Raw genomic sequence first — 25910 nt, 5'->3', positions numbered from 1 at the left:
GGATGGATTTATTCATTAGGGAGTGGGGGCAACTGCGCCAGTGAAATTTCAAAAATTCTTGAGTAGTTCTTTGTGAAATGTCTTAATTGCCCCCACTATAAAATTAATTTTGACCCATCCCAATCAAATTCCTAACTCTTCTTTTTCTCCCCCAATTTTCTTCATTGCTGCAGCCTCCAGAGTCTGCCTTTCTGTCCCCAGAGACCAAGCCATTGCTGGCTAGTTGCCGCGTGTTGTCACTCCGCGTCTCAGCCAGTGTCACGGCTCTCTCCCTGCTGACGTCTTCGCCCTCCTGTCTCTAGAGTCATTGCCGCGTCTCCGTCAGTGTCACTGGCTCACTGGTTTTGTTAATTTTCCCTTGCATTACCGCAATTCTCTCGCCGTCCTGCGTGGCTCCTTTGGTTTCTCCTTGTATTATCGTCGTGCCGCGTCCGGTGGAGTGGTGGTTCTGTCTTCTTCTGCATAAGCGTAACTGCGTTCTCCTTCTGCCTTCTTCTTCAGCGATCGGTTCTTCCTTCTTCTGCGAACACAGTCTGCAATCCTCTTCTCTCTTCAGTCTTCAATAGAGAATGCCTTCACCTACTGCCTGCTGCTGCTGGGCGCCGCACCGCTACTAGGTTCTTCCTTCTAGAGTTCATCTGTTCAGATTTAGTCTTGGAGTATTCTTGGTACATTCATAAATCATGATTCACCGAAACTGATATCTGCTTACTTCATTGCTTATTTACTTATTTGCTTCATTGTTGTTTGATAATTGATACAGTTAAATTGTTGATTGTGATTGAATTAGTTCTGATGATGTAATTGTAAGTTTAGTTTCATTAATTTGTTTGTTAATTGTTTTAGTTGATTTATGCTCTTCTTTGATTTTATAGCAGTTTCTGTGGAAAAAAATTTTTTTTTTCGATGAGTTTGGCTTACTGCATACTGTTCACTGTCAATTTTGTTAATTGGTTTTAAGGTGAGTATAGAAAAAGAGATTGGTTAGGTTTAGGTTTCTCTTAGTGTTGGAAGTCCTCAATTATTTTGTAGTTTCATTTTGCTGATTTTGTTTCCTTAGAGAAATTTTGGAGATTGGTTAGAGTTTGAAGATTTGAGCATGTGACTAATTTTTGAAACTTTGGGGCTGCATGTTCAAGTTGTGAAAATGATAGTTTTAACTGTTTTGTGAAATATAATTAATTGAAGGGTGTTCTCATTTTGCCTTTCTTCAGTAGAAAATGCCTTCGCCTGCTGCTTGCTGCCGCTGGGATATTAGGAATTAGGAATTTAGGCTATTATTAGTTGTTGTTGTTGTTGAAAATTAATTTGAATGATATATGTTTATCAATTTTGTATTTATAATTTTATACTGTAATTTTCAAGAGTCGACTTCATAATCGTATGGGAGATGAATTTTTAAATGATTGTTTAGTAACATACATAGAAAGAGAGACATTTAATTGTATTGACAATGAAAATATTATTCAATCTTTTCAAAATATAAAACCTAGAAGAATGAAATTCTAAATTATTTGTTATTATTTTAAATTATTATTTTATTATTTTAATTTATTGGTTAAATAATTTAAAGAATAATCATATTTTATAGGAAATTTTTCACCTGTACCAGCCACTTTAGTGGTACTTTGGTAAACCAAGTACGGATTCGGTGAGCAGAAGGATTTTTGTCTTTTTCTGCTATGTGAAATGGCAAAAAAGTACATGGAAGGACATGATAAAGACGGTTGAGGGTAGTTCTTTTGCAAGGCATGTGTGGGTGTAAAACCGAGCCAGCCATATAAGTATGTGAAAACTTTGTTTTGTTGGATCTTCAACTTGATAGACTTTTACAAACGTATTTTTAAAACAAAAAATAAAATAAAATTCAAGTAAATAAAAAATCAAAATAAAACTAAAAACAAATATAAAATATAAAAAATTTAATTATTGAATATTTCATATATATTATATTATTAATAAAATAAAAAATAAAATACTAAATTCAAATAAAAATTAAAAATAATAAAATCTTAAAAAAATTTAACGTGATACAAATAGCATGATCATCAAGTTCTTAATAAAATTAAAATAATATAAATAAAGATAAATTAATTATTTATTTTAGGTTAACTTTATAAAAAAACAAACATACTAAATTAATAATTCAAATTATTATTTTAGTAGTTACTTTGAGTTTTTACAAGAAAAAATTTTTAATATCTACTTTTTTTACTACACATATCATTTTTAAATATATATTATATAATATATTAGAGGTATGAATAGAGTAGGATATACTATACCATAAACCCACACGATTTAATTTTTTAATTATTATTCTAATACGTTATAATGACCCCAACAGAATACATAAGTTATATAACTAATTATTTACTTATTCTGCAGAAAATAATAAATTGAGAATAATATAGTAAATTCGTTTTTAAAATTTTTTGATTGAAAAATTTAATTTTTAACAAATTTTAATTATTAAATCAGTTACTAAATTTATTGCATAAATTAATTTTCATCTTAAATTCTGTAACAAATAGACAAATTAACTTTCATTATTATTTAGAAAAATGTTACAAAATCATCAAAATTTATTATTTTTTATCATTATTTAGCTATTGGCTCAATTATTTTAGTTTAATCTTTTTAATCTAAAGACACCAAAAAAAAATCTTTTTAATCTAATAATCTAAAAACATATTTTATCACATACTTTTAGATATTAATGACTAAATGATGACAAAAAATAATAAATTCTGATGGTTTTTTAGTATTTTTTATTAAATAATAAAAATTTGAATATATATATATATATATATATATATATATATATATATATAGAATAAATAATTTAATATAAAAATTAATTTCTTTTAACAAAATAAAAGTTTAAACAGTGATTTGATAATTAAAATTATTAGAAAACTAAAATAATGTTTCATAAAAATTTTCTTAAATATCGATCCAGTCATAAATTAATTAACACTAATTTACTATGATTAAGATTAGTAATTTTGTTCAATCTAAGATAGGGTATAGCTAAAATAAGCACAACACTTGTATGTTTATTAGATGTGTCATATTTATATAGACCATTAGATTTTATTAGATGAAAATCAAAGGCTAATATAAAAGAAGAGTATTGATGGACTCTAATAAATACAGAATATTTTAGTACATAAAAAAATACTTTAAATGGCAATACTTTAATACACAATATTTTAAATGGCAACTAAATCTTTTATTCTTAAATAATTAAATATAAAATATATAAATAGAAAATACATGAATGTTTTTTATTCATTAAGATTAATTATTATACAAAATTTTTTTATAATATTAAAAAATTATATTAAAATAATATTTTAAACTGTAACATAAAAATATAAAATAATTAAAATTTGAGTAAAGTATCGTTTTTGTCCCCAACGTTTCAATCGTCCTATTTAAGTCCTTAACGTTTCAAAATTGACTTAATGTTGTCCTGCCGTTAGGGATCCATTAACAGAATTGACGGCGGGACAAAATTGAGACGATTTTGAAACATTGGGGACTTAAATAGAACGAAAACGTTAGGGACAAAAACGATATACAAAACTAAATTTTAATTTTATTTTATCTTTCAATAATATTAATTTTTTACTGTACATAGTATTCAATTATTTTATAATTACATCTAAATAAATTACATTTAATCACATTACTTTCATTTTAAATCATTTTTTTATAATTTTAAAGAATTTTGATACATTAGAGACAAAAGGTATAATTTATATTTTATTATATATATATATATTATTTTTTTCTTTTCTGCAAGTTTATATACTAGTCATTCTACAAACATTTCATGATAACTAAAAATCTTTAAGAGTAAAATTATAAAAAAAATAATTTATTTAAAATGAAAGTAATATGATTAAGTATAATTTACTTAGATGTGATTAAAAAATAATTGAATACTATGTATAGTAAAAAATTGATATTATTAAAGGATAAAATTAAAATTTATTTCTATGTATCATTTGTGTCCCCAACGTTTTCGTCATATTTAAGTCCCTATCATTTCAAAAATGTCTCAATTTTGTTCCGCTGTCAATTCTGTTAACGGATCCCTAACGGCAGGACAACATTGAGTCAGTTTTAAAACGTTAGGAACTAAAATAGGACGATTGAAACGTTAGGGACAAAAATAATACTTTACTCTTAAAATTTTATTTTATATTACTTGACAAATAATTAGATTGTTATATTCAAAATTTATTAACTAATTACTTTTGTTAAAAATATTATTATATAATTGTTCATACCCTAGCCCAATGTCCAGGCCCAGACCCAAACACCTTAAGAAGGCCCGTAAGGTTGGCCTTCCCCCGCAACTGACCTCCGCATAGGAGGTCGGTTCCAGCGCTAGGAAGTCGGTAAAGAGGGTTAACTGGCAGATAACACTCATTCAAATAAGTAACTGTCCCTAAAATCTTTCAACCCACTTCTCAAGTCAAATCTCAACCTCCCTAAGATAAAAGGACGGTTATCCTCCTTAAAAGATGGAACCACCCCAACGGTGGCTATGGGTTCACCATTATAAGTACACTGACAATCCTCATGTAATTAGAAGTCCCATACTCTTAAACTTGCTTAGACCCTTGCTGACTTAGCCATCAGAGTGTCTTTGCAGGTACCACCCCCGTTCCCTTGCACATACATAAGTCGGACTAGGACTCTTGACCGGGAGTCAGATCAAAAGCCTCCTCATTCACGCGATTGGGCCAACCTTGCGAGTCTAGCCCATCAATCTCCAATTACCCAACGTAACAATAATATAATTTTTTATCAAAATATTTTAAAAAATAATTTATTTAAAATATTATATATAAGTATATAACGACATAGAGATATTAACTTTTTTATTTTTTTTAATTAAAAAAATCATAATAAGTATTAAAATTATATACAAGTCGGACTATTGCAGAAATATAATCACATAAATGCAACGTGAATCACCCTAATCACATTTCTATGTAAATTAAATGAGTCAGACTAGATTTAGCTTTCTATATAAATCAAAACAGTCTAGTTCAATTTATACATATTTGCATGTTATCCTAGTAAATCTAATCAGGTTGTTTCGATTTATGCATGCGTGCATGCTATCCCAGTAAATCTAAACAGAGTGATTAGATTTACACATGCATAAATAAAAAAAAGTGATTAGATTTATATAAAGAGCTAAATCTAGTCTAGGTCATTCTATTTACTTAGAAAAGTGATTGGGAGATCCATATAACATTTTTTAATAACCATAATTTTTTATTCATTTGATAATTTAAATAATTATCAATAACTTTATACTACTCACATACAGTTTCTACCTTCTTCGATTCTCCATATTTATAGTTGCACTAAATTTTCGTATCTTTTTTTGTTTTAGTTAAGTTTAAAATTTTAAACATTATTTTAGATTAGTAACATACACGAACAAAAAATTATTAATTTCTAAAAAAATCGATGTGATTTAAAATTGTTCATTTGAAATTAACACATTATTTTTATAAAAAATAACACATTTAAATTAGTATTCAAACAAAAAAAATTAGTATTAAAAAAGAATAAAAAATTATTAAAAAATTAAAAATTTTAATAAATTTTATTTGAACATATATAATTAAAAATTTAAATGTGTTGGTTTATATAAATATAATGAGTTGGTGGTTTTAAATGGACAATTTTAATTCACTAATTTTGCATAAATTTATATATTTTTCTAAAAATTAGTAATTTTTTACGTGTACACTAATAATTTAAAATTGATGTTTATCTCTATTCTAATTTGAAACCATTTATTTTAAATTGTTCAGTACAAATAAACATGAAAAAGTTATTAATGGGATCAAATATTATTTTCTCCAAGAGAACCTTATTTAGTTTATTTAATGGGATAAAATATTATTTTGGTTCTCAATGTTTTGGCCAAATCCTAATTTGGTCCTTAACGTTTCAAACGTCATACTTCAATAAAAAAAAATTTAAATCTCCTATTTCAATCCCAAAAAATATTTAAGCAGGTTTAATGTTGTCCTACCATTAAATTTGACACAAGCAATTCGTATATTGAATAGCCAATAACATTCGATTTCAGTATATAAGTAATATCAATCCACCAATGGTCACTAATATAAAAATTTTTCTTTTGATTTTGAAGCGTTCATGATTGATTATTAAGATTTAAAATTTTGTACCAAAAAAATGAGAAAAATGTTATAAAAAGATTTTGACTATATATATATTTTTAATATATAGAAGAAGATATAACTTAATTAGTAATATTATTAACGTCTATATCGCTCATTTTATTAACTATTAGTGTTAAATTTAATAGTAAGACTATATTAAATCTATTTAAAATTTTTTGGAATGAAAATAGTATTTAAAATGTTAAAGACTAAATTAAAATTTGTTCCAAATATAAAAAACCAAAAATACTACTTTATAAAGAAAAGTGAGTGTGGTACATTTCTTTACTATATTATGTTAATACTAAATAGATGCATAAGATTTAGTTCCATTTGTTATCTGTGGGTCGGATTTCTCAGCCTAAATAATGAACTAAAAAAAATAAAAAAGACTGTCAATTTAACAATTATGGTTTCAGAGGTTATAATCTCATAAAATAATGCTAGCCAAAAATCATACAAAAATGATGCACTTAAAAAGTTATTCATTATCCTTAAATTAATATAAGAAAAATCATGTACCAAAAAGGTCTATTAACCGTTCAATAAAGAAATCAGCCAAACCAAAACAAAAGGTCATGACAAAAAAAAAATCGAAAACATAAGGTAAGCCATCCAAGAAATCAACGACCAAGCCACCAAGCCACCAAGCCACGCCACCAACAAGGGAAGCTTGTGTCAAGAGGCAGCGGGATGTAATTTCCATAAATCATACCTCGTAGAACGTAAAATTTGATACACACCTCACAATGCTTTCCATTATAAACACATGTTACATCAAAAATCACATCCATTTATATTTTTAAATTAATATTTTGATGGTATAGATTCAATATACACCAGTATACCAATAAAGTACACTGACACAGGTGAAATTCTTCCTATTTTATAACATCATAGTATAATTATAAAAATTATTATATATATATATATTTTGCTCCACTGATAGAATTTTCTGGATCCGTCCATCACTGATCTAGAGGGAATTTTTGTTTTATTCCCAAAAAAAAAAATCAAAGAGGACATAAAGACGGGCCAAAATAGTGTTTATGCCTGTTTTGAATTGAAAGAAAATTTCAAAAAAAAAAATCTGAGAAGCTCCCGTGTCGATGGATGTGTACTAAACTTCTGTGCAACATTCATATGGAAAGTAATGGGAGCAGAATAATTAATGTGAATTAGTGTTAGGGGTGCATATGGGGTCGGGTGAAGCCGGGTTCGTCGTGACCCGAACTCGACCCTAAATAATGATCGGGTCTATTTATGAGACTCTTACCCGATTCTAGACCCGATGAAATCGTGTTACTTTCGGGTTACACTTAAGCTGGGTCTAAACCGGGTGAAATTCGGGTCTTGATCAACTTTATCACGACATCACAAAAAATTAGATTCTACATCTTTTGAATCTCTAAATTTTGAAAAATAATTATTCCATAACAATGCAACATTCGCATAATAATAATTTAGAATCTAATAATAATAATTTAAAGTTTCATAACAATAATTATATCAATTACACATTAAACATTCAAAGTTCAAAAGACAATTAAAACAAAGTTAATAACCAACACAAGATTAACATAATAATAATAATTTATAGTGTTATACCAACCTATAACAACAAAATATTAAATAGTAAACAACTACACAGATCTAACGGGTCGGGTGACCCAAAGTTTGGCCCGAATTCGATTTAATAAATAATCAGAATCATTTATTGAAACTTTAGGTCTGATCGAACCATAACAAAGCCAGACCAAATTAATTCCAAAGTCATCAGGTTCGGTCCGGATCTTCGGGCCGGACCGAATCTTGTGCACCCCTAATTAGTGTAATGGTTTTATCAAGCCAACTCCTTCTGTTCCTTCCTTCCCTTATACACTGTCCCCACAATAACTTTCAAATGGAATGCTACAAGTCACTTTTTTTCCATATCGAACATAATTAATAGTCAGATGAACCGGCTAAACTAAATGTATCTAATACTAGCGTTAAACTTGCCCTATATTTAATTGAAGAGAAATTGATTAGTTGTATGCATCCATTAATATGATATTCCTCGTAAATCATATTGCATTTTTTTAATGTGATTGAACATGGCTATGCCAACAGTCCTTAGATCTACCATATCCAAATGTCTTAATTTATTATATATATTGATAATAATTTAATTTATTTGAAATAAGAGAAATAATATTTGTATTATTTTTATACATATTTTTTTTGTATAAAAATAATTTTTTATTTTTCATTTGCTTTTCATTATTCACTTTAATTTAAAAATATAAAAATATAAAAAAAAAATGCATATACTATGGAACACATGACCCAGTCAGAAATAATGCCGTGCCATTCGCGAAAACGCGTCTAGAAGACTGACTCCATTATTCCTCCACACTTATTAAAGTTGCAGGTCAAAACACTGAGCTATCAAGATACGTTAGAATCATCCTCTTCAAAACATTATTTTTCAGTGGCAAACGACTATTACTAATCAAATAATAGACCATATATCTAATGATAAAACAGAGAAACAACACCATACACAACACAACACAACACAACACAACACAACATAGACTGATATGGCTTATCAGAATCAGAACCAGAGCCAGCAGCGGAGGGATCAATTCAAACCATTAGCTCCATTCATATCATCGAGTCCCAGTCCCCCTCCCAGTCCCTTCAACACTAACCACCATGCCATTTCCGAAAAGCAAATCAGTCGCATCAAGAGAGCCCTCTGTTGTTGCGGCTGCATCACTGCCCTCTTCTGCATAGTCGCAGTCATACTCATAGTTCTTAGCTTCACCGTTTATAACGTCACGGATCCAGAGGTGAGGCTCAACGGCGTTACAATCATCAACGGAACCCTAAACCTAAAGGCAAACGCCACTTCTCCTTCTCCTTCTGGTAACGTCACGCTTCTCGCTGACTTGTCCGTGAAAAACCGAAACTCCTTCGCCTTCAGGTACGGCACCACAACCACAACGGTTTATTACGAGGGGAGGGGAATCGGCGAGGGAACGATGCCGCCGGGGAAGACGAAAGGGAAGAGGACAACGAGGTTTAACGTGACGATGCAAGTGGTGGCGCAGAAGCTGGTGGATGCGCCGGGGCTGAGGAGCGACGTTGAGGACGATCAGGCAGTGAATATAAGCAGTTACGCTCGGATTGATGGGAAGGTGAAGGTTCTAAATTTGTTCTACAGAAAAGTTGTGGTTCTTTTGAATTGCACAGTTGAATACAACGTCACCACTGGCCATATCTTGCATGGTGACAACTGCCTCAACGATATTAGATTGTAGATCGTACTGCATTCAATCTCTTCAACTCGATACTGTAATTTTCTTTTTCCTCCCCCCTCCCACCACCACAAAATGTTAACGACTTCATAGTGCGTGGCGAACGTTTTGTACTAGTATAGGCTGTATAGCAAAAGCAACATTTAAAAAGGAAAAGAGAGAGAGAGAGAGAGAGGTGTGTTTTGTTTTGTATGGTTATACTTTTTTTTGTTCAAAATTGCATATATGTTGGTCGACTTGAGAGAAAAGATCAACTTAATTATTGCACTGGTGTAAATACTATAGTAATAATCAGTTTTTACTTAGATTCTAGAAAGGTAACTAAAAAAAACCTAATTTTAATTATTAAATAATGAAATTTTTTAATAAATATTTTAAGCTCACTTGTTAAAGAAGTAGAAAATTTTGAAATAAAATATAAATTAAATATTAATTTTACGTCTTTTTTTAAGATATTTTTTTTATAATTAAAATTTAACATATATAATCGATTAAATCGTGTTATTTTTGTTAAAATTAGGCCAAACAAATTAATTTGATCGAAAAATAGTGAATCAAATTTTGAAACAGTCTAAATTAATATTATTTTTTATAAAAAATGACTACAATACACTTATTATAGAAAATGACTAAAATACTCTTATTATATATATTAATTTTGAGAATCTTAAATTTTAGTCTTTTTCTTCTCTGTCGTCATAGGGTTAGGATTTAGAGTGTATATATATATATATATATATATATATATATATAGGAGTATTTTAGTTATTTTTTATAATAGAGATATTGTAGTCATTTTTTATAAAAAAAAATATTAATTTATACCCGTTCAAAATTAAATTTATTATTTTTTTAGCTAAATTGATTTGTCCAGTCTAATTTTAATAAAAATAATACAATTTAATTAATTATATATGTTAAATTTTAATTTTTAAAAAATATTTTTATAAAAAGACGTTTTTGACATCTTTATCTAAGTGGCTCTCTACATTTAATACATTCTTACTAATATTTTTAGAACGCTCTTTAATTAAGTTCAATAAATTAAATAAAACTCTTTTAAATTTTAACTTATAAGTAAATTACTAAATTGATATCTAAAAAATGTTGTTGCTTACAAAAACAATTCTAAAAGACATAAATGATAAAATAACTCTTAAAAAATTTTAAAATTTGATAAAAGATGCTTCTATAATTCTATTTTGGTTAACAAAAAATGCTAAGGTGGCTAACGAAACCACTATTTTCTATTTGGTTGATGTTAATGACCCTTCCTTCTATAGATTCTCGGCCATATAGTTGTTTTCCAGTATGTCTCCTTGCTGATCCACGGCCGTTGCTTGTATTTCTTGCATAGGTGATGTATGTTTGGGTGTGCTCTGACATTCCTATGCTAAATGGTTTCTATGTGTGTGTATGTATTTTGTGAAACCATGTTGATTGAAGTCTATTTTTGTGGGATGTTTGTATGGACAGAGACGGCGAAGCTGCACGGTCCCTGAGTGAAAAGAACCAGACGTTCTACAATGCTCTCCTTAGAGAGAAGAAGCTCTCCTTTGTTGAGAGAAAAATCACGTCCCAGCAATGATAAGTGACTATTTTTGGAGTTATCTTAATCTCATCCCCATTGTTGTGAATTCCCGCCCAACCCCGGGGGGCCCTTTCCTAAATCCAAAACTGAGGTCACAACTTACAAGTTAGTGAAGTTACACGTCATGGGAGAAAAAAGCCATAAAAGAAAAAACACTATCGGGTTGTCTTAGCAGAAGCAAACAATAATGGAACTTAAACCCAACAAAAATATCTCTACTTTGGGCCACGCTAGGAGCAATGAAACTAGAAAAGTATGGAGTGGGGATGGACTATATTAAAGGTGATGCACCACCTTTGTTCATACTTTGTACGCGTTGTTTTTATCAATCTAAATATCTAAGCTAGTTCTACACCAAAAAAAGGGGAAAAAATGTAATCTCGTTGGAGATGTCAGATGTGTAGAATTTACGATTGCACCTACTCTTGGATAATACAATAGTTTGGGTGTATTGGATCCTTTTTCAACCTCATGGAATTTGAATGTGCGAGTTATTTGGGACAATAATCTTCTGAATTTTGAGGCATAAGGCCTCAGTTATTGTACAACCAAAAACAATAATAAAAATAAAAGAGAGACTTTAAGAGTAGCTTTTAAGTTCAAAGATTAGAAATTTGACGTACTTATTTCTATTATTTTCAGATTATCAATTGTATTATTTTTCAAGTGCGTATAGTTTGATATATGTATTTAATTGGTGTTATAATTCTAACTTAATGAGAATCTTGAGTAAAAAAAGAAACAAAAAGAAAAGAGCATTTAGTGGGGGGCAAAAGTGCGGCACAAAAGGATCAATTGAATCTCCTACATCACACACAAAAATGAGGTACCATCAGCAACATTAAATTAAATTAAATCGCCAATTCCAACACTTGGTAACCTTCTGAGACATTGGAGCCGAGAGAACAGAACACCGTACCCACACACAACCACTGAATCACTTGTTTTATTGTGTGTTTTTGTTTGTGTTTGTTTTCTTCCTTAATTTTTGTTTAGTCTATAACTTTTGCTCTCTTCGGTCTTAATCACTCAAAAAGAATATCTTACTTTTCACTGCTCATGCATGCACCTATCTATCTTCCCCCCCTTCTCTGACCGCATTTTCCGTGGCCTCAAGTAACTATGACACTACAAATTATAAAAACAAACTTCATCAACTCTATAGTCTATAACTTATTATAGTACTGATACATTGATAGTAGTATATATATTTATCAGTTATTCTTTTAATCAAGAAGTAGCAGCACTGGAGCATGTTACGTTCTCGAGGCAAACATTGTAAAAGCAAAAAGAAAGACGATTATTTAGACAAAAGCAAATTGGTAAATAACTAATGAAAGTTACTGACAAGTAGAAGAATAAAGTTATCAATTTCTACACAAGGATGAGGATTCAAAAGATGTGACTCTTGTTTCACCTTTTAGCGAGAAAGAAGAGCCTTTACATTATAGTACTACATAAGATACAAAGGGTACAATGAGAAAATTAAAGAGGCAAAGAGCTAAATGGTGCGGAATGAGCTTGCATTGATCTTTACATAGCCATTGTCACATGCCACCACTAGGACTCCACTGGCACTGCGGACTTATCTATCTTCCAAATTTTCCCCTTCTAAACTTAAATAAATAAAATAAAATATGACTTTTTACATAATGCAGACGTCGCATTAGAAAACATAACTGAAACTGATTATCATCACGTCCTTGAGAATTGTGCATCATGTCTCAAGTGTCATGCAATGGATTGCTCACAGAACGTGGTAGCTGAGAAGACTCGCATTCTGTTTGAGGAAATGAAATCAAAATAAATTACATAGATGAAATAAAAAGAAATAGAAGAAAGGGAGGAAATGATTGTGACCTCTGGAGGCATTGAAGGACCTCTTGCAGTGCAAAATGGCGCTCTGTATCCCATCGTGTTGCTGCAGCAGCGAATCATCACGCCGCCTTGACGACACCAACACCGCAGCAGAGGCGGACCGGCTCTTCCCCAAAAGCTTGCTTCCCTCGGATTCATCGGAGCCACCGTCTTCCCCTTGGTTCTGCGGCGGCGGCGAGGCATTCACGTTGAGCTTGTCATCAGCGCACCTATTCCTGGAGATCTTAATGTAGAGAGGCTTCACCATTCTCAAATACTTGTGCATTAAACGCTTCTCTTCCGAAGAAGAAGAACAAGACGAAGGAGGAGGAGGAGAAGATAATGAGTGTGATTCGTGTTTGTTGTTGGAAGAAGCTCTTGGTTTAGAGGTGTTGTCTCTGGTGAAAAAGGACAGGATGGGGACTTCTTCAACCTTGAACTTGACCGTACAGAGCTTGCCCTGTTGTGTGGGATTGGGCTTGGGCTTCTTGAGGCCCAACATGAAGACGCGGAACTTGGTGGCGGATTTGAGGAAGGAAGCAGTGAAGGGAGGAGGAGGAAGAGGGGGGTTGGGATTGGAGTCGGAGTCGGAGTTGGAGTTAAGAAAGGAAGAAGAAGGGTCCAAGTGGAGCTCCATGTTGTGGTGGTTATTAGTTGAAGGGGAGAGCGTGAAGCTGATGTGGCCATCATCATCAGAGTCTGATGAGTGGACTTGTGGAGAATGGTGAGAATGATCTTGAGACTCGTTGGGTAGCGTAAACTCTAGGTCTATGAAAGGCCCCTCCTCCTCGTCGGTGGTTTCAGGGGCAGCAGGAGGAGGAGGTGGAGGTGGTGGTACTCGTCCTTCTGCTCCTCCACCACCTCGCCAGTATTTGAGGAAGGTGAAAACTTCCATGGTCGGTAGAGCCAGTGCACAATGTGTTTTTTTTTTAATGTAATACGATTGAAGAGTGGGAGAGAGGAACAGAGGATGCCTTTGTAATTTTGTATTTATTTGCTCATTGCAGTTGCAGGTTGATCATGTGACACCACCTTAAATATATCCATTCATTTAACAATTTTTAATTAATTATTATTTTAATATAAAGATATTTTCATGATCATATAATAATGTATTTGAGGAGAACAGTATGTATACCCTTGGAGAGTATCTAGCGTTTGAAGAGAATAAGTGAACAGTCCATATTTGTTTATTAATGATTTGTCTACGTAAATTGCTGAGACAAAGTGCCCCCAGAGAGAATGGGGACCCTGAAAGGGATGCAGCAGGTCTGAAGTCATGCAGAGAACGTGGAGCCCCTTTGAATTACAGATCTTGGAGTTGGTTTAAATTTAAAAGCTCTACCATTTATGAAGCCATCAGCAACTATCTGTCATGCTCATGCGCGGAGCCCCATCCCTCTTTTAATCTCACAATCACAGGTCACCTTATTGGTACGAAATTGACAATCCATTTTCCTTAGTTTCTGTATCAGTCAATTAACCTATACAAAAAACAATTTAGGTGCCGTTTCAATGTTTGGTAGACAGTAGACACATCAAGGTTTGATGTATATATAAAACTTTTGAATGTTGGTTGCTCAGTTGCACGTCCATGACACACCGATAGATAAAAGGGATGAAGATCCTCTGAAGTCACAAGGTAATAAAATGAGAAAATAATCGCTCTTAAATTTAATATTGAGAATATATTTTATAAAAATTATAAAATTAATAATAATTAACTTTTTTTATTAACTTTTTTATTTTAAAAAATTTAAATTGTTGGTAATAACATATAAATTAACGTGTATAATCATCATTATGCTAGAAGAATCAAGAAACATTCTAGTTGTCAAATTTAAAAATTAAATCACAATTTAGATAATAATGATCAAATGACAATTCATATGATGTTTTCTTAAAAATTTTAGAGGATTCAAAAATACTATAAATTAGTTACAACATGCTAGAAGTACTTAAAATATAGTAGTCAACTAAAAATTGTAAAGTTTGATTACCTGCTAAAGATAAGTCAAAGATAGTTAATAATAGTGGCTAGATATATATTATACTAGTGAGTTATCAAGCTTATCAAAACAACTAGGGTGTAGTAAGTTGAACTTTCTACAAGTTTCACCACTTCTTTTACAACTCATGCTTAGTTATTCATAGTCAATAATAACCTTTCTTAACAATTAAGTATGTCCTCATACTTTGCATATATTAAGGCATGAATATCCATGTACTTTATCATCTCTCCAAATGAATAAAAAAATATATTGAGTTATCAAAAAATTATTTTTAGCGAGTGTGTTGATGAGTTTAAAAGCTAAAAATATGATAGTGTTATTGATGTGAGTGAGTAATTTTCTGGCCAATTTAATTGTGGGTTTGTACTTACATTTAGTATTAGAGCTGGTTAATTTAACACTATGTGTTTGAGAGTTTGTGAGGTGTGAAAAAATTTTCAGATAGTTGTTTGTTCAAATAATCAATATAGCAAACATTTTCAATATGATGTGGTCCAGTCTTAAATTAGATGGGAATTTCGATTATAGTTATTGGGAGACTTTGATATCTACCCATTTGAAGGCTCAGAACCTGTGGAACTTTATTGAACCAGGTTTGCAAGAAGGAACTAATGCTGCCCAACAGAGGAGAGATCAATTGGCGCTGTCTCAAATTTATCAAGGTGTAGATTATACAATATTTGGCAAAATAACAAATGCTAAAAGTGCAAAAGAAGCACGGAACACGTTGAAGCTGTCACACAAAGGTGTAGATAAAGCCTAGAAAGCAAAGCTACCATCTTTACAAAGAGAATATGAAAGGTACAAGATGTCTAGCTCAAAAACTATTAATCAATATTTTACTCGTGTTACAGATTTTGTTAATAAGATGAGAGTCTATGGAGAAGATATGTCTGATAGCAAAGTCGTGGAGAAAATTCTTTGCACTATGCCGATGAAGTATGACCATGTGGTAACTACAATACTAGAGTCCCATGATATGGATTCTATGACGATTGCAGAGTTGCAAGGAATCATAGAAAGTCACATCAGTAGAATATTAGAGAAGTCAGAAAAATCAATTGAAAAAGCCCTAAAATATCAAGTGAATTTAAATAATGTTGCAAAATCAAGCCGTACACAAGAAGAATGAGATCGTAGTTTTCAATTATCAAAGTAGAGGCAGAGGAAGTTTTAGAGAAAAAGGTCCGGTCAATTATAACTAAAGAAGTTTTAATAATTTTACATCACCTAATCAAGGATGAGGTGGAATGAATTTTAAGCCTATTAATCGAGAAAGAGGTCGAAGAAATATTTATCAAGAAAGAACCAATTTTAATTTCTTTTATTGTGAAAAGCATTGATAGAAAGCAGCAGATTCCAGATTCAGAAGGATGAATAATAATCAAGCAAACATTGCAGAAAACCAGTATCGAAATACTGATGATAATTTGGTATTCAAATTTTTTTTACAAGTAATTCATATGGTGAAGATGAAAATTTATGGTACTTGGATAATGCCTGGAGTAATCATATATTTGATAGAAATGAATTATTTTCTTCACTAGATGATTCAGTTAAATTATTATTGAAATTTGGTAATAGTACAAAGGTCCCTATTGAAGAAAGAGTGTGAATACTAACTAGGTTGAAAGATGGTTCTTTGAGTTATATTTCTGATGGTTTTTATGCTCTTGAACTTGACTACAACCTACTAAGTATGGAACAGTTATCTGAGAAGGGATATAAGATGATAACCTATCGTGGATATTGCACTGTATTTGACAACAAAGGAAAGTTCAAAGATAAAGCAAGTATGACTTCAAACAAAATATTTTCATTGAAAATTTAACATGTTAATCCCTTTTGCATGAGTTCTGTAATACTTAATGATAGCTGGATGTGGTATATGTAGTTTGGATATTTTTATTTTTCTGGACTAAATTACATGTCAAGAAAAAGACTTGTTTTGGGTCTACCACAAATTTATTTTTTTAATTATGTTTGTGAGATTTGTCAACTGGGATAGAAGCATAGATATCCATTCCCTATAGAAAAGTCATGGAGAGCTAGAAAATTACTTGAAATTATACATTTAAATCATTGTTCTGTAGAAATTTCAAGCAATAGTGGTAGCATATATTTTTATGTTTGATCATTTTTATTAATGATTTTAGCAAATATACATGGGTATATTTTTTGAAGCAAAAAATAGAAGCACATGATTCAAGACATTCAAGGCGTTTGTCGAAAAACAAAGTGGCTGTAAAATCAAAATTCTCGAAAAAGATAGAGGAACTGAGTATCTTGCATGTGTAGATTACTTCAAGCAACATGGAATTCAACATCAACTAACAACTAGATATACTCCGCAACAAAATAAAGTTGCTAAAAAAAAGAACAAAACCATTCTGAATATGGTCAGATGCATACTCAAGTTAAAATAACTGCCTAAAGAATTTTGGGCGGAAGCAGTCGCAACAACAGTTTATATTTTAAATAAGTATCTAACAAAAGTGTTCATGAGAAAACTCCTGAAGAAGCTTGGAGTGGCAAACACCTTCCATTCATCATTTCAAAGTCTTTAGGTGTATTACGTATGCCCATATACCAAATCAATTAACAAAGAAGCTATATGACAAAGGCAAGAAGTGTATCTTTTTTTATCAACTATAGCACAGACTCAAAACATACAAGTTGTATAACGCAGAATAAAAAAAAGGTGATCATTAGCAGATCGTGACATTTGACGAGAAAGGCATGTGGGATTGGAATGCAAAGATAGAAAAGTAGCCGACCATAATTCTAAATACTTATGTTGAAGAAGAAAGATAACCAAACATTGTTGAACAACCAGACTCATCTAGAAGACTTCAAAGTGAGCAGCGACTACCTGCTAAATTGCCATATTGTGAAGTTGGAAATGATAATGATACATCCGATGAAAAAATAATCAATTTTGCTCCATTTTACAGATTGTGAGCCAATGAATTATAAAGAAACCTCTAGAGACAATAATTGGAAGAAAGCAATAATGGATGAGAAAATTCATGCCATTGAAAAGAATGACACATGGGAGTTGACAGATTTACCTATAGACAAAAAGCCAATTGGAGTAAAATGAGTTTACAAGACAAAATATAATTAAGCCAAATGGTGAAGTTGATCATTTCAAAGCAAGATTAGTTGCTAAGAGATACAAACTAAAATCAGGTATTGATTACTTTGGAGTATTTTCTCTTGTTGTTGGATTAGATGCTATTCGTATGATTATTTCATTCTCGGCCCAAAATAAGTGAAAGATACATCAAATGGATATTAAGTCAGCATTTTTAAATGACACTTTAGAAGCAGAAGTATATGTTGAGCAACCTACAGAATATGAAATTTCTGGAAAAGAAGATAAAGTTTACAGGTTAAAAAAAGCATTGTATTGGTTAAATCAAACACCAAGAGCATGGTATAAGAAGATTGATTCTTATTTCATTGAGAATGGTTTTAGAAAATGTCTATTTGAACATGCTCTTTACATCAAGTTTATTGAACCTAGAGGTATCTTGATCGTGTATTTATGTTGATGATTTGATATTTACTGGTAATAATTTGAAGATAATTACAGAATTTAGAGAGGCTATGATAAAGCACTTTGAAATGACAGATATGGACTTGATGTCTTATTTTCTCAGCATCGAAGTCATTTAGAAAGATGATAGAATTTTTATTTCACAAAAAAAATATGCAAATGATACTTTGAAAAAATTTCAGATGGAGCATTCAAAAACCAGTTCCTACTCTAGTCAAAGAGAAGTTTAAGTTGCTGAGAGAAGATAAAGGAAGAGCAGTAAATTTCACTTATTACAAGAGTTTGATTGGAAGTCTGAGGTACTTGAATGCAAAAAGACCAGATTTTGTGTTTGAATTTGGATTACTAAATAGATTTATGGAAGAGCTTTATACCAACCATTTGCAAGTAGTAAAAAGAATTCTTCTATATATCAAAGGTACTTTAGATGATGGTATTTATTATGAAAATATTAATGAAGTAAATCTTGTTGGCTACACCGATAGTGATTGGGCCGGAGATATAGAAATAAGAAAAAGTACTTCAGTATTTGTATTTCATTTTAGTTCTGGTGCAATTTCATAGTCATCGAAAAAATAATCAATAGTTGTTTTCTCTATAGCAGAAGCAGAATATATAGTAGCAGTAAGTTGTGCTACACAACCAGTATGGTTAAGAAGAATTCTTGAAAAAATTTTAAATATTTAAACGAAAGGCAAAGTACTCGAACAACAATATTTTGGGATAACAAGTTGGCTATTACACTTTGTAAATATCTAGTATTCCATGAAAAATCCAAGTATATTGATCTTCAATTTCACAAACTTGATTTAAGGGGAGACAATGTTGGTAATAATATATAAACCAACTTTCATAATCACCATTATACTAGAAGAACCAAGAAACATCCTAGTTGCTAAGTTTGAAAGTCAAAACACAACTTGGATAATGATGATCAAATGACAACTCATATGATATTTTTTTCAAAATCGTAGAAGATTCAAAAATGCTACAAGTTGATTACAACATGCTAGAAGTGCTTAGAATAGTAGTAAAAAAAATTTGTAAAGTTTGACTACTGGTGCACGAATTGTGAATCACACTTTTCACACTCGTACCACTAACCAGCAAGTGCACTGGGTCGTCCAAGTAATACCTTACGTGAGTAAGGGTCGAATCCCACAGAGATTGTTGGTTTGAAGCAATCTATGGTTATCTTGCGATTCTTAGTCAGGAAGTCAATTATATTTATCAGTTGAATTGCGAATAAACAAGAGAGCATGGATTAAAGGTTACTTGTTATGCAGTAATGGAGAATATGTTGGAGTTTTGGAGATGCTTTGTCTTCAGAATCTCTGCTTTCCTCTGTCTTCTGATTCATGCACGCACGTCCTCCTATGGCAAGCTGTGTGTAGGTGGATCACCGTTGTCAATGGCTACCATCCATCCTTCCAGTGAAAAGGGTCCAGGTGCGCTGTCACCGCACGGCTAATCATCTGCAGGTTCTCAGTCGTACCGGAATAGGATTTACTATCCTTTTGCGTCTGTCACTACGCCCAGGACTCGCGAGTTTGAAGTTCGTCACAGCCATCCAATCCCAGAATCCTACTCGGAATACCACAGACAAGGTTTAGACTTTCCGGATTCTCATGAATGCCGCCATCAATCTAGCTTATACCACGGAGATTCTGATTAAGGAATCTAAGAGATATTCATTCAATCTGATGTAGAACGGAGGTGATTGTCAGACACACGTTCATGGATTGAGGAAGGTGATGAGTGTCACTGATCATCACCTTCTCCATAGTTAGGCGCGAATGGATATCTTAGGTAGGAACACGCATGTTTGAATGGAAAACAGAAATACTTGCATTAATTCATCGAGACACAGCAGAGCTCCTCACCCCCAACAATGGAGTTTAGAGACTCATGCCGTCAAAGAGTACAACGTTCAGATCTAAAATGTCATGAGATACAAAATAAATCTCTAAAAGTTGTTTAAATACTAAACTAGTAACCTAGGTTTACAGAAAATGAGTAAACTATAACAGATAGTGCAGAAATCCACTTCTGGGGCCCACTTGGTGTGTGCTGGGGCTGAGAATAAAGCTTCTCACGTGCCTGGGGCTGTTTTGGGCGTTCAACGCCAGCTTTGGATCTTTTTCTGGCGCTGAACTCCAACTTGCAACTTGTTTCTGGCGCTGGACGCCAGAATTGGGCAGAGAGTTGGCGTTGAACGCCAGTTTACGTCATTTATCCTTGAGCAAAGTATGGACTATTATATATTGCTGGAAAACCCTGGATGTCTACTTTCCAACACAATTGGAAGCACGCCATTTGGAGTCCTGTAGCTCCAGAAAATCTATTTTGAGTGCAGGGAGGTCAGAATCCAACAGCATCAGCAGTCCTTTTTCAGCCTGAATCAGACTTTTGCTCAGCTCCCTCAATTTCAGCCAGAAAATACCTGAAATTACAGAAAAACACACAAACTCATAGTAAAGTCCAAAAATGTGGATTTTGCCTAGAAACTAATGAAAATAAACTAAAAACCAACTAAAACATACTAAAATCTATATGAAATTAACCCCAAAAAGCGTATAAAATATCCGCTCATCAACTACATGCTAAAAGCAACTCAAAGATAGACAACAATAGTGGCTAGATATATATTATACTCATAAGTCGTCAAGCTTATGAAAATAACTAATGTGTAGCAAGTTGAACTTTCTATTAGTTTTACCACCTCAATTACAACTCATGCTTAGTTGTTCATAGCCAATAATAACCTTTCTTCATCATACTTTGCATATATAAAGACATGAATGTCGATATACTTTGTCATCTCTCCATGCAAATGAAAAAATGTATTAAGTTGTTAAAAACTCTTTTTTTTTCTGAGTGTGTTGATGAGTTTAAGAACTAAAAATATGATATTGTTATTGAAGGTTCTTGATAGCCTAGAGAAAGATGTTGAATCTATGGCCTTCTTTTAAACTTGATTAATTTTTGCCTCAAACCAAAAAATGAAACTTGGCTTCTATTCTGTCTACGATGTGTATTATGCAAGAGACAATTTTATTTTGTCTCATAAATCATGAAAAACAAAATCAGCGTAGGGAAGAAGAAGATAACACAGTCATATATCCTGGTTTAGTTGCCTTGTGCAATGCAACCTACATTCAGTCTCTACCACAATGTTGGTAGAATTTCACTATCATTTCAAGTATTACATACACAAATTTCCAAGGATTCAACATAATCCTATTAGGGACAAATCAAGTTCCAACATAAACTTGACTTGGCTAGGCAACGTCCTAGACTCTCAACACACTAAGTACTTACTCAACTTAGCAAAGGATACATCAGATACAAGATGCAAAATAGAAAATACAATCAAAAGAGACAAGATATAAATATTGGCTTTTCTTTCAAGTTTCTCTCTATGCCTTTTCTCTCAATGATCTTTTCTTAATACCTCACTTATATGCCTTTTACCACTGAATAGAAACAAAGAAAGATACATCATAGAAACAGACTAATGATAGACCATAAAGGAGATGATGTTGAATAACTCAAACTCTATATGCTGGGCCTAAATTTTGAACTCTCAAATGTCGCTCTTCATCTTTGGTGGAATGCTCCCTTTAGTGTAGGTGCAATGCTTCCAAGACTTCAAACTTCAATTTGTGAGGTTTCTTTTTTCTCTTTTCTCGGGTTCTCTTTCCTTAAGCAGAAATAAAGATGATTTTCCTTTTCGTATGAGCTCTATTTCCTCAGTTAGGGTTTGCTTCCCAAGTCAACTCCTTGAATCTTGAACCAGCTGAGATCTTTCTTTTCTTTTCTTTTTTCAGACCAAAAAAATCAGGGATTTGAATTCAGAAATAAGCAACTCAACTTCCTTGAAAATAGATCATCAATGAATTTGATAAATCCAAACCATTAACCTTGTGCTTTGGCCCCAAGTTTCAATAGTAGCTATTGATTCACGGTAGAAAAAAATAACCACCACTTTCACCATATTGTCCGAAATGGTTTTGCAGATGGAAGAAGAAAACAGCAAGCAATTGGCTTGCATGTAAATGAAAACAAATTACCTTTTTTCTTTTGATTGTGCTTAACTTGAGCAAGTTGATTTTGATTAGACATTAATTTCTAAGATTAGCTTTTCCTTCCTTCCTATTTGGTGCTTAGAAAAAAAGTGAAGCACCTTTTTCTTAGTTATTTGCTTTACCCGAATTAAACATTAGCAGAAGCTGAGGGTTGCTTTCCTTCTTCTTGAATGGCAATGAGCTAGGTTATGGATTCAATTTTCTTCAGCAGCCTTGGTCCAAGTAACTATGGCTCAGATATATGGTTTTCTTTATTTGGGCTGCTCCAAGACTTTTGGGCTTGCAACATTAAACAACTTCATCAAACCTTAATTAGGCTTTGAGCAATGCTAGGGAACCAAAAGGGTATTAGCCAAAATATTTTTGGTGAATCCAAAATTTCTACGAATTAATATATATGGATGTTTCTTCTGCTAAGTATTAGAATGTTTCTTTTTCATACTAAATGGATGTTCTTTTATATATTTTTTGAATTTTTTTGTATTGCAAATGTGAATGCCTCTATTTCTTTAAAAATTTTATATTTTTTTTAAATTTTATAGATATTTAATTATTTTTGCTAAAATATAATTAGATATTTCTTTTGTTAAGTATTAGGATGTTTTTTTTCATATTAAATGAATATTTTTTTTTATATTTTTGTTTAAATGCTTGTAACATCCACGAGAAATTTTGTTTATAACCTGGTTGGTGACATTTAAGTCTAAGATTACAAAGGAAGAGAAGTTTGTTGTCCCTAACAAATCATCTACATAGGATGATGATGGTATTTATGTGGTAACAGAAATCAATTAGTGAGAAGGTGGATCTGGATTGAACTTGACAGATTCTCTCCATATGAGCTCCTTGACATCCTCTTCAGTGCATGTTGGATGCTCAAAGTCAAAACTGAATGGCCTCGGACAAACCGGCTCATCATTGATGGCCTCCGTCGCCTCCTTAGATAGCACAATCGGCCTCAGGCTTATGCCGGAGCTACTCGGTCTCGACGCGCTTGTTCCTAACGCCGGCTCCGAGGGGGAAGTCACGTGCGCTGACGCGCGGAAACTCCGAGACTCGAACCCGAGTCCGAACATAAGGTTCACAAGCTTCCGATCTGGTAAAGACAGTTCCAACTAGAAGTGGAAGCGATCGGAGGAGTGGATTGCGGTGGGGAGGCGGAGAGGGCCTGCCGGTGAGAGAGAGATTGATTGTTAGAGGTGGGTAGATTAATGTGAGAGAGAAAAGGAAGGTGTTGTTAGAGGTGGGTAGATTAATGTGAGAGAGAAAATGAAGGTTTTTATAGGTTTTAATTAGGTTTAGTTAATCAATTTTTAATTTTTTAAATTTTGAATTTAAAAAATTTAAAATTAATTATTAATATAAATTAATGTGGTTTTGTTTAGTTTTTGGCTGGTAACCTTTTGGTTCTATATACTTTTCCTTAGGCTTTTAACCTAACCATCAACATATTTGTCATCATTAATTCTTGTTATTATTTACTAAACTCAACAATCTCTTCCTTGATACCATATTATCTTGATGTGCTCCTCCTCTCTTTCATAAGGATTACTCTCCCTTAATGTATTCTCATCTACAATTTCCTGTTTACATAAAAATAGAAAAATCTATACAAGACAAGCAAATATTGCAAAGCATTATCTTGTATTGCAGCATGGTAAGCAATGATTCAGCACAAGTAAAAGTGAATTAGCAAATTAACCAACAAGACATCAAAACAACTTAATCAGCACAAAACATTTAAAAATAGCATAAGTTTAGACCATCATCTATAGTTCATGTCATCATCTATAGTTCATACCATTCTCTTGTATTACTTCATGAATATTTTTCACATATTTTAGAGAACTGCCACTTTATCTCTTGACTTGTGCAATATATTTTTATTCCGAACAACAAACTTTCTCTCTTGTTTGCTTGTGGAGATAAGATGATTGGACAGATTCACAAATTCTTGCAGAACATCCTTAACAACTCTATACAGAAGTGATTTGTGTCCAGTAGAGTTAGATGTTCCAGTGGTGGATGGAGGAGGAATGTCATCAATCTCTCCTTCATCATCATCAAGGACCACTCTTTCAATTCTTGTAGGCCCTTTCTTTTATTGTTTCACTGCACCACCTCCTTTTAGGTAAGAGTTTCTATTTTCAAATATCTCATTGGCCAGGTCAACACCAAAGAACAAATAATTATGTATAATTATAATATAATTTACATAATTTATGTTTAGTGTAATTAGTAATAAATTAGAATATTATCTTTCTCCTAATAATATAATCACATATGTTGCGTTTGTTTTTGTAGACAGGACAGGACATGACACTGCGACAGAGACACTAAAAATTATTTTTTATGTATTGTGTTTGGATACAATGGACAAGACACTAATGTAATGTCTAGTATTATATTTGGATAAATATAAACAAGACTAAAATATAATGTAAAATTACTAAAATAGATCTTTCTAATAAAATGGATAGAATTTTTCACAAGATAATAAAACGGGATAATAGGAGAATAATGAAAAATAACTATGGACAAAAAAAGAAAAAAGTTTCATTAAAAATCCTGTGTCCACCTTCCTATTCCCATGTCTATGTGTGTCCTTCGTTTAGAAATAGATACAAAAATGAAAAAAAATGTCTCAGAGACATTGTATTCAGTGTCCATGTCTCTCTATCCAAACACGTTTTACATATGTATGGTTCATGTCTCTGTGTCTTGTCCACAGAAACAAATGCAGCCACATGTCCCTGTTATTAATTTATTTAAAATATTAATGCACGCATTCTAACTTTAATAATACATAAATATTTTAGAAATTATTAATTAATGATATAATAATAAAAAACATCAAAATAAATTATGCTCATTACATTAGAAAACAAAATCTCAAACTATATGAAACAAACTATGGATTTTAAACAAAGAAAAAATTTGAAATATTATTTTCTCAAAATTTAATTTAAAAATTCTATTTAATAGAGTAACATGTTTACTCCTCGATCAGAGTCTATATATTTAATTATAACACTCTTAAAATTAGAAAGAAAATTATTAATTAATGATAATGATATGATAACTCGATTCTCTAATTTAAGAACAAATAATTATAATTTGAATAATTTACGTTTAGTATAATTTATAATAAATTAAAATATTATCATCCTTCAAATAATATAATCACGTATCTTATGTTCTTATCATTAAGTGATTTAAAATATTAATACACACATTCTAATTTTAATAATATATAAAATGATGATTTATA

The 25910-nt window shown here is 31.8% G+C and overlaps 2 protein-coding genes across 2 annotated transcripts; one reads left to right on the top strand and one right to left on the bottom strand.

Moving 5' to 3' along the window:
- The first annotated feature begins 8561 nt into the window (after nucleotides 1–8561).
- Nucleotides 8562–9791, top strand: LOC112732558 (late embryogenesis abundant protein At1g64065). Its single transcript, XM_025781309.3, has one exon. It carries the CDS (start codon nucleotides 8810–8812, stop codon nucleotides 9530–9532), a length of 723 nt encoding a protein of 240 aa, XP_025637094.1. The 5' UTR covers nucleotides 8562–8809; the 3' UTR covers nucleotides 9533–9791.
- Nucleotides 9792–12439: 2648 nt separating this feature from the next.
- Nucleotides 12440–13980, bottom strand: LOC112732556 (probable membrane-associated kinase regulator 2). The gene is made up of 2 exons (XM_025781307.2): nucleotides 12981–13980; nucleotides 12440–12900 (listed from the first exon to the last, which is right to left on the bottom strand). Exons 1-2 carry the CDS (start codon nucleotides 13870–13872, stop codon nucleotides 12845–12847), a joined length of 948 nt encoding a protein of 315 aa, XP_025637092.1. The 5' UTR covers nucleotides 13873–13980; the 3' UTR covers nucleotides 12440–12844.
- Between the last annotated feature and the right edge of the window lie 11930 nt (nucleotides 13981–25910).

The sequence above is a fragment of the Arachis hypogaea genome, chromosome 13, assembly GCF_003086295.3.
Source record: "Arachis hypogaea cultivar Tifrunner chromosome 13, arahy.Tifrunner.gnm2.J5K5, whole genome shotgun sequence".
Taxonomy (NCBI): domain Eukaryota; kingdom Viridiplantae; phylum Streptophyta; class Magnoliopsida; order Fabales; family Fabaceae; genus Arachis; species Arachis hypogaea.
This window is presented reverse-complemented; position numbering and strand designations above follow the sequence as displayed.